At 44.0% G+C, this 14,367-nt stretch overlaps 2 protein-coding genes across 2 annotated transcripts; both read right to left on the bottom strand.

The window, feature by feature from the left end:
- Positions 1–3,419: 3,419 nt before the first annotated feature.
- On the bottom strand, positions 3,420–4,617 carry LOC120657223 (uncharacterized protein At5g39570-like). Its single transcript, XM_039935501.1, has 2 exons — positions 3,941–4,617; positions 3,420–3,787 (listed from the first exon to the last, which is right to left on the bottom strand). The coding sequence occupies exons 1-2, from the start codon at positions 4,421–4,423 to the stop codon at positions 3,653–3,655; spliced, it is 618 nt and encodes a 205-aa protein (XP_039791435.1). The 5' UTR covers positions 4,424–4,617; the 3' UTR covers positions 3,420–3,652.
- Positions 4,618–4,963: 346 nt separating this feature from the next.
- LOC120657221 (probable serine/threonine-protein kinase SIS8) lies at positions 4,964–14,367 on the bottom strand. Its single transcript, XM_039935500.1, has 13 exons — positions 13,416–14,367; positions 12,149–12,583; positions 11,741–11,844; positions 10,199–11,556; positions 9,988–10,028; positions 9,294–9,362; positions 8,778–8,878; positions 8,204–8,282; positions 8,004–8,102; positions 7,856–7,924; positions 5,949–5,998; positions 5,691–5,867; positions 4,964–5,566 (listed from the first exon to the last, which is right to left on the bottom strand). The coding sequence occupies exons 1-13, from the start codon at positions 14,103–14,105 to the stop codon at positions 5,449–5,451; spliced, it is 3,390 nt and encodes a 1,129-aa protein (XP_039791434.1). The 5' UTR covers positions 14,106–14,367; the 3' UTR covers positions 4,964–5,448.

Here is a 14,367-nt window from a genome sequence, read left to right as displayed (position 1 = left end):
CCTACCAAACAGCCCCTTCGTTCTTTACGTGCCATGTGTTCCTAAAGCCTGCGATTAGGGTTCACGCAATGTAGCTCCAGATGACACTGATTATTGGACTAGGAGATTTCTTCCTTGGTGCAGATTCGTCGGTGATTCCTGGGCCCATCACATCCTACTCCTATTATATTACCCAACTTCTGCAAGCATGCATGCCAAGGCAAGAATTCTTAATTCTTGCGAGTCACGAGCAAGGATGCCAGTTGCCAGAAGATCTCGATGAGCATGGGCAGTAGTAGAGCAGCCCTTTTTTTTTGAGTGCCTCAAACTAGGTACAAGCTGTAGTATCTGTACTCACTCCCTACCTAAACACTCACGCACTCCCTAACTAACCGGAAACTACAACCCATACACACACGCCTACTGAGAATACAAGTGACGGGCACGTCATCCCATTGTGGTCCATAGGCGCTTGAGACTCCTTCCCCCGAAGAAATCCTGAAAAAACCAGGCAGGTGCAGCGCCACGGGATCGAGCCCGGGCGGGTGCGCTCCCCACCGGGAGGCCGCACCAACCGAGCTACGCTCGGTCTGCTAGTAGAGCAGCCCTGATGTCGTGTGTTCCCGGCTCGCTGCGATCGGTGGTCACTGGTTTGGTTTGTTATAATAATTGGGATAGCCAGAGGAGCACAGGATCCAACCCAACTACGGGTCACATCAGCACTGAACGCCACACTACCCGTGTCCTCCGTCACAGCTTGAGCCAAAAGCAGCACGTCCTGTGTACGCGGTCCTCGTTGCTATCGCCTATCAGCAACCTCATCATCACGGTCGAGTCGAGTCGAGATCACCTTTTGGAGGATAAGAAAATGGGTGTACAGCAGTGGGTTGTGCTAAATATTTGATTAATTGCGACAAAAAACACACATGACGCCGTGATCTTCAAGCAGAAAATGTGAAGTTTTCATAGGCTAGCAGGAATACTCTGTCTTTATATCATATCTGAATTGTGTTAACTACTGCAGATAAGATCTTGAATCTCTGAAACCAGCTTGATGGTGTACCTTTTTTCCCATCAGTTTGGATTCCTCCAATAGTCCAATTTCATATGGAAACTTGTCAATATTAGCAGAAAGCCAATGCTCTACCTGCAGATAAGATCCCGGATCACTGGAACCAACTTGATCGTGTTCTTCTTTCTTTTCATGAGTTTGGATTCCTCCTATTTTTGTATGGAAACATGCCAATTGCTGAAAGCCAATGCTTTGTTCAGAAAGGCCACTTTGACTTCCTTGACTGCAGGGGCGGAGCCAGCGTGGGGGCAAGGCCCCCCTCCACCCAAAAAAATGGCATAGTGAAGAGGAGGAAGAAGGGAAAGAGAGAAGAGAGAAGGAAGAAGAAGAAAATGAGCTCTCCTTGGTCCAAACTCTGGATCCGCCCCTACTCGACTGATTAGGTGATCCACGTATGCATCTAGAAGAATCTGTCCGTACTATGATTTGGCTCTAAGTATGAGCACAATGATTGCTTCTCGTGATACATGCTATGATTCTGTGAAGTTTTCACAGGTTTGCTAAGGTCAAAGCTTCATCATCCATGGCCTTGAAAATTCAGCATTTTGTCAAGTTTATCATGCATACAGTTTAGAAAGATCACCAGAAACAAATCCTTTTTTCATTTATGTAATCGTACTGTGAGACAATATGACCTTATTGAAATATTTCTTATCACAACAAGTCTGCTCTTTGTTTCTCTAGCCTCATGATGATAGTCTTATTGAAATATCTACTTTTAATCCGAACCGTACATTCTAATGCCGGCAATATAAGCATTTTGGTCCCTCAACTTTATTCGAAGGGTCAAGTTTGTCCCTCAGCGTTCAGATAGGCTAATATAGTTCCTCAACATTCATTTTGAGATCAAACTCTTTCTTATGAAGGTATTATACTCCATAATAATATGAGACAAATGTAAAATAACTATTTTACCCTTGTTTTTTTTCTCCTCCTTCATTATTGTATCACGCTTAACTTTCCATAATATTTAATATGACAGTATGCAACCATTTGCTTTAATTTTACTCTCCATGCATTTGCAACACAATGTGATGCATGGGTAAATAAAATTCTGCTCCCTCCATCCCAAAAAACAAGCCATCCTAGGAATTCTAGGACCACTTAACAAGAAGGTAAAATAACTAGTTTCACCTCTATATATTACCCATATTTGGCACTAATTGATTCTTGCATGCACATGTACTTTCCAAATAGGGTAAGATGGCTCATTTTTTAAGATAAATTTTGAATCCTATAGTGACTTGTGTTTTTGGGACCGAGGGAGTATGTTCCAAATTAAACACTTGCGATGTTCCACAAAATTCTATGGACAAATAAAATGTTGTTGGATTTAAAAGGTGAAGTGGCCAAGGGTAGAAAGGACTTTTTCCATAAATTTTATGTTATATGGAATATAATCTCAATACAAGGATGAGTTTGACTCAAAAATAAATGTTGAGGGACTATATTGGCCTATCTGAAAGTTGAAGGATGAACTTGACTCTCAGATCTAAGTTGAGGAACCAAAACGACTATTTTGTCTTTTGCCTAAGATACGGCACACTAGTGTCCAGGATCATGACTTGCCGCGGTTATCTGTTAATTTGTGCATTTTTTTTCCAATCACGATTGTGGACAACCAATCAGGGGTGTGCCTCGGCTGTAATGCTGTACGGTTCTATCATAGTTTTCTTGTCCACCTACCTGTGTCTTAGAGCTATTTTTAAAAATCTCTGGGATTGTGGCCAGGCTCACCGCTTGTAGCATCTTTTGGGATTCGGTTTGTGTTAGTTGACTGATGACTGTGCATCTAAGCCGATAGCTTCATTGCCCCACCGGGTGGTGGGGGACAAACAAAGAAGCATCGTACTAGCTAGGACCATGCGAGCACCGCATGGAACCGAAAGGTTCAAAAGATAAGTTGGCACGAGAAATGGCCAAACAAGTGTACGTACGTGAGATACTACACGGAGAAGATGGCACTGATAACATCAGATAGCCAATCAATGCTTTCCAGCTCAAAAGATGAGCAGGGGCTTGAATTGCTTGCAAGTTTTTGTACCTTTGGAAGCCTTGCCAATACGCATACACTACGCCAGTTACCACGGGAAGCAGGGTCACAGCAGCTGTGTCCTCAGTACAAAACTAGCTGCTGCGTTGTCTTTTCTTTCCTTTTTTTTTCTTTTCCTTTACGATTACAGATGATGCACACATCCCTACCACACAGCGCACGAACACTGCACACCGCACACGTACACCCACGAATGCATCTCCTATGCAACACGCAACTATAATACTCTCCAATTGCTGCTATACGAGTAATGGATGAATAAACTGTGCCATTTTCAGCTGCATTTCTACGCCCTTTGCCATGATCCAAGTAAGTGCAAATTACTATAGTTTTATTCCGAAAGAATCAGAAACACAAAAAACGTTTCCATCAGGAAAAAAGAAAGTTCGGGGTGGCCAGAACAGCAGAAAAGTTGAAAAGAAAAGCAAAAAGACATGAGGGATGCTTTGCTTGTGAGAAGCAGACCCCTAACCTTATTTACTACCAGCAGTCGATGCGCAGTGAAGGGATGATAATTAAACATCAATCGGTTGAGATTATCGTATGGCTTAATCATCGTCATAGTAGCGGCGACGGTTGTTCTTCTCGTATCGCTTCTTCTTGTCGTCGTCGGAGTCATCGTCGTCGTACTTCTTGTAGCGCGGCTTCCTCTTGTCGTCGTCATCGGAGTCATCGTCGTCCCCCTGCAGATCAATAAAACCGTTACGATGGAAACTCTTGTGAATCAATCTAGGCCTCCAGCCCATGACCAAATTTAGACCAATAAAGGCCCATCAATGCGACCAGGGTCTGCAACGGCCCATATTGTGAGTTAAGGCCCAACGGCCTACACTCACTTTCTTCTTTCGGCCGTAGCTGGGCCTCTCGTCCCCGTCGTAGGACGGCTTCGGCTTCCGGTACGCCTGGTGGTCGTCATCGTCGTCCCCGTACGCCGGCTTCGGCTTTCGGTACGCCTTCTGCTCGTCGTCGTCGTCGTCGTGTCCCTTCCTCCCGTAGCCGTACCCAGAGCCCACAGAGCCGTGGGTCTCCTCCTCGTGAGGCTGAGGCCGCCTCGCGTACCCGCCGCCGCCGCCGTACCCTGCAGCGGGCCCGTGGGACTCCTCGGCCCCGGGCCTGCGGCCACCGTGCTGCTGGGGGCGGTCGTACGAGGAGGCGGAGGAGGTGGCGGTGGAGATCGGGTAGCAGGTCTCCTCGGAGGGCGGCAGCGGGCGGCCGAAGGTGAGGGCGATGTCGTAGCCGCCGCCGTAGGGGGTGGGGTCGTACTCGTCGAAGTCGGCCACCTCGTCCGCCCTCCCGCCTCCCCAGAAGACGCCCGCCATCGCGCGCCCTGCTGATTCTGGCTGCTCACCGTCGGCCGGTCGATCTGTGCGGATCTCACGTTGGCGCTCGGGTCGGGTGATCGGTCGTGGCTCCGGAGACGGCGATCGGGTTAACTAGCGCGTCTCGCACGCCCGGCATGCACACGACGTGCGCGGGTGCGAGGCTTGCGGAGTTTCCATGGTCGGGAACTGGTCAGGTCGAAGCGGGCGCGGAGGCGTCGCGCGCGGCGCGCGCTGGAATTGCGACGTCGTGCGCTCGGGCTCCGCTCGCGGCATTAGCCAATTCGGGAGGGGGTGGGGCCGAGGGGGGCATCCGATCAGAGAATGATCAGTCAGGCCTTACCTGCCCACCACTCGCGTCGTGATCTGCCGTGGCTCCGACCGAGTCAAGTCACGGGGCAAAATGCAACAGCAGATCAGCTTGATGAGAGCAGGCTTCCAGCTGGTGTGGCATTCGGTGAGGAAAAAACCCAGACATGGTATGCAACGGAAAGCCCCAACACGGTACACGGCCAACTTCATCAGGCACTAGCCACTAGGTGAGTCCAAACTCGCTGCACAAGCTGAGCAACCTTTTCTCTTTCTTTTTCCTGGTTGACAGCACATTACATCTGTTGGCATTTACATATAAATACCCACCATTTGGTGAGGCACACGACGAAAGAAAAAGGAGAGATGGTATGAACAAAGGCCCCTGTTCCGCCTGCCATATCAGTTCCTGATTCAAGCGTTCCACTGTGCCAAAACATTATTGTTCTGCACAATTTCTTGCTTAGATCATAGCCCCTTCGTCTTGTTTCACGGGTATACCAGCGCTGGTCTTCAAATCCAGATCAATGGCAAGCGGGCTTTAGCTTGACATGACACTGCCACCCCTAAAACTTACACCACACCAGTTGTTGGATAGAGTAGCAAACAGACCAACATCACAGCTTTGTCATCCTTGATCACATGCTTTCTGTTACTGTACAGAAATAATCCTATAGGTTACTGACGTTGGGCAGTTGCTAATCTCCTTGACTTACTCATCTGTTTGTTGTACTGTCTGCCTTTGGTGCTTGTGCTTGATTGCTGGTTAGGTTCTTCAACAATGGTTTTAATGCAGCCATGATATCTGCAAATGATGGCCGCAACTTTGGGTCCCTACAACAAATAAGAAAGTGAATTTAGCAAACAAAAAAGGCATATATCAATTAGGAGGATGCAAATTATGTGGAAGGACTGTGCAGTATTTTTAAAATGCACCAAGCAAGTTAAGAATACTAACGTATGCCAGCATTTTACTATTATCTCTGCTATGGCAGGATCGATGTTATCTGGAATATCAAGGCGACGATTCTGAAATCCAACTGCTCCGACAACTTGCATGGCGTTCATTCCTTCCCAAGGTTGTAATAGCGTACAAAGCTCCCATAATATGACTCCATAGCTAAAAACATCGCATCTGCCAACACATAAAACTGTTTCAGCAGGCACAAAATAATTCAGCTATATTTGAACCGAGTCTTTAACCAGTAAAGCTTACTTTTCGTCTGATGGTTCATTACGAAGTACTTCTGGTGCCATCCACTCCGCCTGCACATCAGCACAATTGTTCAGTAGTGATGTAAGGTACCACTTGAACCAACTAGTAATTTTTAAAGTGGTACAAACAGATAACACAAGTTAACCTAAACACACTTAACAGTGTTCACCCAGGTAGTCTTAACAGAAGAGTTACACTTGTCTCTAGACGAGTGTAGACAGCTAGCTGTTTTGGATTTGACTGAATTCTCACATATAGAAGCTAAAGGTAGGAGAGGATTGCTTGAAGAACATAAGAGTTTGCAGAGCTCTATGAATAGAGTTTACTAGAACAGCATTTAACTTTATCTAATAAACGGTAGTTGTTATTATGCACTAGCAATACAACAAACCAGCTTATAGAATGAGCTCAAGCCAAGGCACCCAGGTCCATAAAATAGAATTACAAATAAAAGAAAAGGGAAATGGAAAGGACGTCAGGGTAAGTCATACATAAACTGGTAAATTTGCATGCTACATAGCATTCCACAACGTTATATAAAAATACTAATTACTGAAATGAGTGTTGGCTATCTTATGACTATAGCATCTTCACAAGAAAATTGAAACTAACAGACAAGTCCATAGAGATCTTTAATGTGCACTGAAGAATAGTGCAGGATCCCTCCACTATTCATAACCCTGTAAATATCATCACCAATTTTCCTTCCATACCAGGGTAGTTAAAATTATACCTTCACGGAACCTTATCTGTATGGGCATTGGATGAGTATCTGCGGTTCAGGACCTCCTGAAGCAAGTGTCCTTGCAGCATAGCTTGCAAGATCAACATGTCTGGAAACTACCAGCTTTGGAGATCTGCTCTACCAACTCAGACTACCCAGCTTTGCACCATGGAAGTTCGAAGCATGTTTCGAAATCTTATGCTCCTTTATGATGCAAGTTCTTATGGGTCAGCATCCATACTAGACGTTGGATGGTGGACATAAACCAGGACTGGGCTACCACACTGGGCTAGACCGCTAGATGCCCGACATGTCATCACGCCGATGAGATCATCTAATGCCTACTGGTCTCTTGTGTGGTTGCCAGGTGTGGTTCATCCTGCTCTAAAGTCCAAAGGATAGACATCCAGGCATATCTCCACAGGCAGACCCAGACATCTTCACAAGCTGGTAGTGGCACTCACTGACAAACAATTCAGAAAAGGGCTCCAACTCCCTGGTAATCCTTGTCACATGGGACCTTTGGAAGCACCACAACAAAATGGTGACCATGAACATGGTGATCCAGGTAATGGAGGTTGAAGGCTCTAATTCGTGATACGCAGCTGGGGCGCAGGAATTAAGGAGCCTGCTGTCTTGCTAATAGCCCCCCATCCCCTCTTGGTGATTTTATTTTTTATTCAGTAGAATGTTTCTTTTTTTTCCTGTTTTTCATTAGCGATTTGCATTGCAACCACAACTCTTTATTCATGTAATGACATGTAGCTCTCCTAATGTTTGAGAAAAAATATATTATACCTTCAAATATTTCATTCCTTTTCCATATGCAAGGAGCATTATGGAGAAAGTTTATTAATAACTGATGCAATCGATGTTAATATTAACTAGACAAGAACCGACGGCACATATTTACTACTTTTTCAGAACAAATGGAGAAGACAATTTACAGTTTACATGGCTAGAGAACTCAAAATTAGAATAAATATATTCATAATGACATAAGTGCTTCTATACTCTCCAAAAAATAATTGCATAAACTTCAAGCAATTTAATGTTAACTGGCAGCATAATTTAAAGCTGCTGAGTAAGGACAAATGATTTAAGATTATGCATAATACTTTTTGGGAGAGTGCAGAAGACCAATAAACTTGTAATAGAATGGCCAAAGATCATGCAAGCTTACAGTTCCAGCTGTTGATCTTGATGACAGGAAGGTTTTGTTCTTCATTCTTGACAAACCAAAATCGCAAACCTAATAGCAAAAATTTATGAAGCAACTAGCGATATAAATTACACAAAATGTCACTGTCGTAAAGGAGCTTGTACATTACCTTCACAACCCAATTCTTGTCCACCAGTAGATTTGGAGATTTCAGATCTCGATGGACTATAACTGGTGAGCAATTATGCAGATAATTCATACCACGAGCCTATAAAATTGAAAGGAACCTTAGTACCACATCCAGATAATTATGCTTCTCCAATTTATCGGCAACTAACAATAGTGATATTAATTATTCATTGGTCATACCACATCAAGCGCCATTCTCAAGCGTTTCCTTTCATCCAACTGGTTGTTAGGTCGATGAATCAACCGGAACAAACTGCCTCTGCAATACCAATAATAGTAGCACTAGTAAAATTAATAAATAATATTGAATTTAAAGTAGTATTGGAAACTGCAGCCACATGTTGCGCATGAAGGGTGAATGGATTGAAATGAGTATGCATGAACTAAGCTTAAAAGAATATGTGCCTCCTATATACAACGAATGGTATGCATGTGTTAAATAATACTGGTATACCAGCGTCCCTACTCCCACCTATACCTTTTCTTCTTTCTTGAACTTATGTACACTCATGTCATGAACTCAATAATAGATCCCTTGCCCCTAACTTAATGTACTGTTCCTAGATAATAATTATCAATAAAAAGTTATTATCTCTACGCAACATTAGTTATTCGTAAACTTACTGCAACATGGAAGATGTTAGAGAAAAGCTTGTGCCAGCAACACATTGTATTCTTAATCATAAAGTACAATCACTGGTGATACTGTTTGCCATATACTATGAAGTAAACAATATAAATGAAAGAGGCCCACCTTGGAAGAAACTCGGTGACAATGGAAAGATTAGGCACGCGAGTGATAGCACCCATGAAGAGAACAACATTAGGATGGCGTAACCTCTTCATTATTCGCACCTAGGCATGAAATAATGCATTATCAGGTGGTGCAAGAGCAGCTGAGGAAGAAACTCGACCGGGCCCAAACCCATATGTAGAAAAGTAAAGTTTTCAAATAACAAAACAATTGTTGGAGCTGCTAGCATATTCTCCAATACTGTGAGGCATAGACAACTGTAATTTGTGTTTTAATTAAGAAACAATTGTTAAATGAAGCATTATCTATCAACTGTCACAACTAGGGCCCTAGTCACAACCTAACAAAAAATAATGTTATTTATATGTATTGAAGAGAAATACACATAATGAAAATACCAAAAAAAACATAAATACACAGAATGAAAATACCAAAAAGTTAAATAGATATAACAAAGCCAAAATTTTGTATTTCAATCTATTATACCAGTGGAATGACATCCAGAGAGGAGTATACCTCAGTTCTAAACTCTTCGAGAGCATCACCTGAAAGATCTTGTTGCAGAAACTTCTTGACTGCAACTTCCTGTAGAGAAAACAATTTATTATCCTGTAAAAGGTAGCAGTAAACAAAGAAAAAGAAGCAAAACACAGTGATGGTGAAAATAAAAAATAACATAGCTACAAGTTTTTAACAGAAGACTAAATGCAAAAATGGATGGATCTTCAAATTAAACAAAACTACTGATGCTAGGCATGTTCTTCAAACTTGTTTCTCCAAATGATACTAAGGCCTGCCACTATAGATATCTGAGGTCACCTAAAGTTCTAGGGCGAAACTAAAACAACAGACCGAAAAAGTTTGTGCAGTTTAAGTGTACAAGTAAAATTTTCTCTTTTCTGTCAGAAGATTAACCCTTTCCTGATATAAATGGACAAAGTACACCGAATGGCGATAGTTTAACATTGCCTTTTACTAACTGGACTTTCTCATTGCTAATGTCTGTAAAATAGACAAGTACAGAGCAATTACATTTCAGTGTTGGCATAGATTATGTTATCATATTATCTAAATTAATATTTCTTCACATCTCTAGTTAAGTTCTTCATATACCAAAAAGAGTTGACTTCGTTTCAATACTTTTCCATTGCTCATTTGGAAATTGCCGATTCAGATGATAAACAAGGAACTTGTTGACTGGAAGACATACCGTTCCATGCCATTCTCCTCTATAAACTTCTCCAAATGATCCTGAAACAATAGAGTTGGACTGACTGAATTAAAAAATAAAAACATCAACTCTTATTTTTTTGAAAATAAGCATCAAAGAAAATCACTTCCCACAGTCAGTGGAAAAGAAGTAGTATGATTAAGAGAAACAACAATTTCATAAATAATCAAGTGGTATATATCAATTGTACCGAGGCCTATTCGTTCACCAATAGCTATTTCTTCCCATTGGATTTCAAACTCTGCAACATCCTCCAAAGCAAGATCAGATTTCGCACTCTCTGTCCCACTTGATTTGTCTGAGGTCCGTTCAGCTTCATGAGGTATTTCTTGATCCAGATCTTGGGCATGATCAGCTTCAAGGTTGTCTTTATCCCAAAAATCATCTCCACCTTTCTCAACTGATTCGTTTCCTTTAGAGGGACTTGGTAAGCTAAGCAGCTGGTTACCAGGCTCGTGTTCATATTGCTTGCTCACGGCAGCAGTTGTGGCAACAACTGCAGCTGCAGTTACAGTAGCTGCTGCAGCAACAGGCACGTCAAAGTTCACATCACTATTAGATTTAGCTGCAGCAACAACCATTGAGGATGCCACCACTGCAGCAGTTGCAACAGCAGCTGCTGTAACAGGCAGTTGCTTTGTAAGTGGTGCAGGAGCTTCCTGAGGAGGTGCAGAAGGTTCGTATTGAGGAACAAAGGGAGATGCAATATCTCTGATATCATGGGGTTGGTAAACACCCAGACCCTCAACAGGTTTAAGTGATTCCAGAGGTGCCCGGTGAGGAACAACTTTTGGTTGGAGTTCATGTCCAGGATGATGAGGCAATGATGGAGCCTGACCACTATCTGTGTATTTCCTTGACTCGAACTCATTCATCGTCCTTTTCATTTCATCCTTGCTTTGAAACAGTGTGGTGTCATAGAGGATGAGGTCCTTAGGCTCTTCCATGGAATCCTCTGAAAACAAGTCTGGTGGTGCCACGACCCCATTTTCGCGTAAAACCTCATGGATCTTCTGAACTAGTTGTGGGTTTTCCTTGGCGGCATTAATCATGTACTCTGAAATGTCCTTCACTTTCATTCTCCGGACAGCTGGAGTGCTGCCCATATCTGACGCAGATGGTGAATTTGATGAAGAATCAACGGGTGCAATTGATTTCTCTTTGTTTTTTGCAACCATAATGTAGTCTGCGTTTGTAGATTCATTAATGATAGGCCTACTTTCACTAGTGCATGTGCTAACTGATAGTTTCTCGAATGAACTTGATAGCATACTTTGTTGATTGCTTGTCTGATTAGTTGTAGGTCCATCCGTATCAGAAGGACCAACATTGCTTGAAGTGGATCTTCTGTCTAGTAACTCATAATCAAAAGAATCATAGGCTGAACTCGATGCTCCGCTAAAACAAGATCCCAACAACTTGGTAGTCTCATCTTTCTTCAAGTGATGATTATCAGCGATGAAATTTTCATCGAAGTCTGTAGATAAAACAGCACCATCTGAAGGAATAAGTGTACCAGGATCAGCCACAAGATCAACAATGAACTCCCTGCAAATTGTGACATAATATAGATGGTTATAAAGCTAAATGCATATTTAGTGCACATTTCATTTCTCATTGCCAACATTTAGATGGCACAAGAAGTCTGCACATAACAGTATAACACAATTATGCTATGTTGGTCCATCCTACAAAAATCCCATTGATGGTGGACATGTAAAGGGTGCAATACCTTCCATCTTTAAATTTGACAATATTCAATGCTCCATCATCTGATCCAGTGTACTGCCTTCCTTTCAGCAACCGGCAAGGTACATCAAGGCCATCAGCCAAAACCTGCATGAAGTATGATGAGAATTGATTGCTACCACAGTGATGCTAACAATGGTTTTTCATGTCACATGTTCAGGATGTTTATTGAACAGCACAAAATCCGAGCTATCCATTTTTGTAGGGTATAAGAACACAAGAACACGTATCTAGAGAGCTATTGTTCGATTGAAGTTGAGAACAATACATAACACATATGGAAGATATTTCCCAATCCCAATGTTCATTTTCAATAGCAAAATGTTTTTGTAATAAAGTTCAGAATGGGTGCAAGAATTACAGGATCGAATACATGTATAAAGCTACTGACCTTAAATAACAGGGCACGGTGGCGAGCTAGACCAATTTTTAGTTGACCAAGTGGCACAACTACGCTTCCAATGCTACTTCTTAAGGAGTTAAGCATATTCTGGTATTTCACTGACATGCTCTCAGGATCAAAAACTCCACCCATGTGTCTAGCAACTAGATTAGCAAGTCTCTTCACCAAAGCATTTCCCACAGATTCTGAAGTTCTTGATTGAAGGTCAAGAGCCATGATTAAGGCCTCTTGCTGAAGTTTCATGAGCTCAGGGTCTTCACCTCTGTGAATCACCACAACTTCCCAGTTGACTTTATGCGAAAATGGCTGGGCTCGTAGCTCAGCAAAAGAGGGCATAGTAACTGATGCTGGCCCATTCCCGACGTAAAAGAAATCATAGAATCCATCCGGTATTTTGTCATCATAGGTAAGGGCGTTGAAATTCTGTCAACCGTGATGAAATATATTATAGGCATGTCAGATACATGGTGAGACAAAAATAAGTAGGAACAGAAGTCAGTTACTCGTTTCACAGAACAACCAGCGCCACCAAGACTATTAGATATTACTGTGACCAAGATTGATCAGTGATCATAGGTATAATAGATGCCATTCATGTCAATGCCATGTAGAGAGGTAGAGAAAGATTGAAAACACCACACAACCTTAGCTGATTGGATGACCTTATGTATAAATAGCCGGGCATGGTTTGGTTACAAGTCAAATCAAGTCATCTTTAATACCAAGCCAACACAACATCTTTTACCAACCTAACAAAATAATGGTGTACTAACAAATTTACAGAAAATCCACCTAAAATAGTGATCTCACTCCAAGGAAAGAAATCTTGTTTTGTCGTAGATCCAATAAAGGATATGCTGGTAGCAAACTGAACAAGCTGCACAAGCAATGACCATGATCCTACAGTGTTTAAGCATATGCTGAAATTCAGAGTGAAAGTGTACTATTAACAATGGACGTCTATACAGACATACAGTGAGAACTCCATGAAACAGAGATGATGATCCATGCTGCTGAAATTTTGTCTAAGCTCGTGAGACAATAGCATCTGTTCTTATAAATTAAATTACATGCTAGAACACCGTAATGCAGGCAGCTGGTAGTACAACCAAGCTAACAGTATGGAAAAAACGTGTAATCTTAAGCAGTCGTACGTCATGCAATCTACTTCACGATCACAAATCAGAACTGCAATTGGAATACTGCTACTGGAAGACGAAATCGAACGTGCAGGGTACTGAATTGAGAAACTTACCCAGTATCGGGCCGCGATGACCTCCGCAGGGGATGTCTGAGGCGGACAGAAGCCCAGACTAAGCTGCTTGGCGACCTCAATCTCCATCTCCTCTGGATTGTCCCGCGCGCTCATCTCCAGCACCAGCTGAATCTGGTACGCCTCCAGGTCGTCCTCCTCCTTCTCCCTCTCCCGCTTCCTCTCCTCCGCCTCCGACGACTCCCTTATCACCCTCTCCTCCACCTCGTTCTCCTCCTGCGACCGCCTCCGCTCCCTCCCCATCTCTTCCGCCTGCGACCGCCTCCGCTCCCTCAACACCTCTTCCGCCTGCGACCGCCTCTGCTCCCTCAACACCTCTTCCGCCTGCGACCGCCTCCGCTCCATCTCTTCCTGCTGCGATCGCCGCCTATCAGCCGCGGGGGACTGCCTCGCGCTTCTCTCCTCTGCCCCAACCCCAAACGACGCCGACGCCGACGTCGGCACCTCTGCTTCCACGGGAATCGGGGGCGGGGGGCGGGTAGGCACCGAGTCGAGCCAGCTGGATACCGCCGAGGGCTGCTGCCTCTGGTCGTGGTGCGGTTGATGATGATGATGATGAACCCCGCCACCACCACCACCGCTACCGCCTTTGCGGGAGGGCGGCGGGGGAGGCGATGAACCTCCGTCGCTGGAGCCCTCGCCGATGTGTAGCTTCCTGAGGAAGTTCTTCATGCCGCCGCCGCCGCCGCCTCCGAGACCGAGGTCGCCGTCGAAGCTATCGCCTCGCCTGCTGTTACTGGCGCTGGTGGTGGGTGGGTGGATCCGACATGGCCACTGACGCTGAGGCGGAAGGGGCTCTGATTAGCTTTTGGCACTGGCAGCGATTGACTCGTCCGCGAGAGGCCGAAACGGCATTAGTTTAGTCGGTATCGCTAATCGCAAGCGACTACTCCTTCCAGCTTAGCTCGCGTCCCCGACCCCTCGGCGATGACCC

This window comes from Panicum virgatum, chromosome 1N (assembly GCF_016808335.1).
Source record: "Panicum virgatum strain AP13 chromosome 1N, P.virgatum_v5, whole genome shotgun sequence".
Lineage (NCBI taxonomy): Eukaryota > Viridiplantae > Streptophyta > Magnoliopsida > Poales > Poaceae > Panicum > Panicum virgatum.
Note: the sequence above shows the minus strand (reverse complement) of the source record. Positions and strands in the feature narration are given on the sequence as shown.

Bases quoted from the DNA above. Each gene is read 5' to 3' on its own strand.
- LOC120657221 (XM_039935500.1), bottom strand. From the start codon at position 14,105: ATGAAGAACTTCCTCAGGAAGCTACACATCGGCGAGGGCTCCAGCGAC. The intron at 9,363-9,987 runs GTATGTCTTCCA...TTTTCTCTACAG, and splicing joins GAGGAGAATGGCATGGAACG to GAAGTTGCAGTCAAGAAGTT. The intron at 8,103-8,203 runs GTATGACCAATG...TCAATTTTATAG, and splicing joins TGAGAATGGCGCTTGATGTG to GCTCGTGGTATGAATTATCT.
- LOC120657223 (XM_039935501.1), bottom strand. From the start codon at position 4,423: ATGGCGGGCGTCTTCTGGGGAGGCGGGAGGGCGGACGAGGTGGCCGAC. The intron at 3,788-3,940 runs GTGAGTGTAGGC...ATTGATCTGCAG, and splicing joins GCTACGGCCGAAAGAAGAAA to GGGGACGACGATGACTCCGA.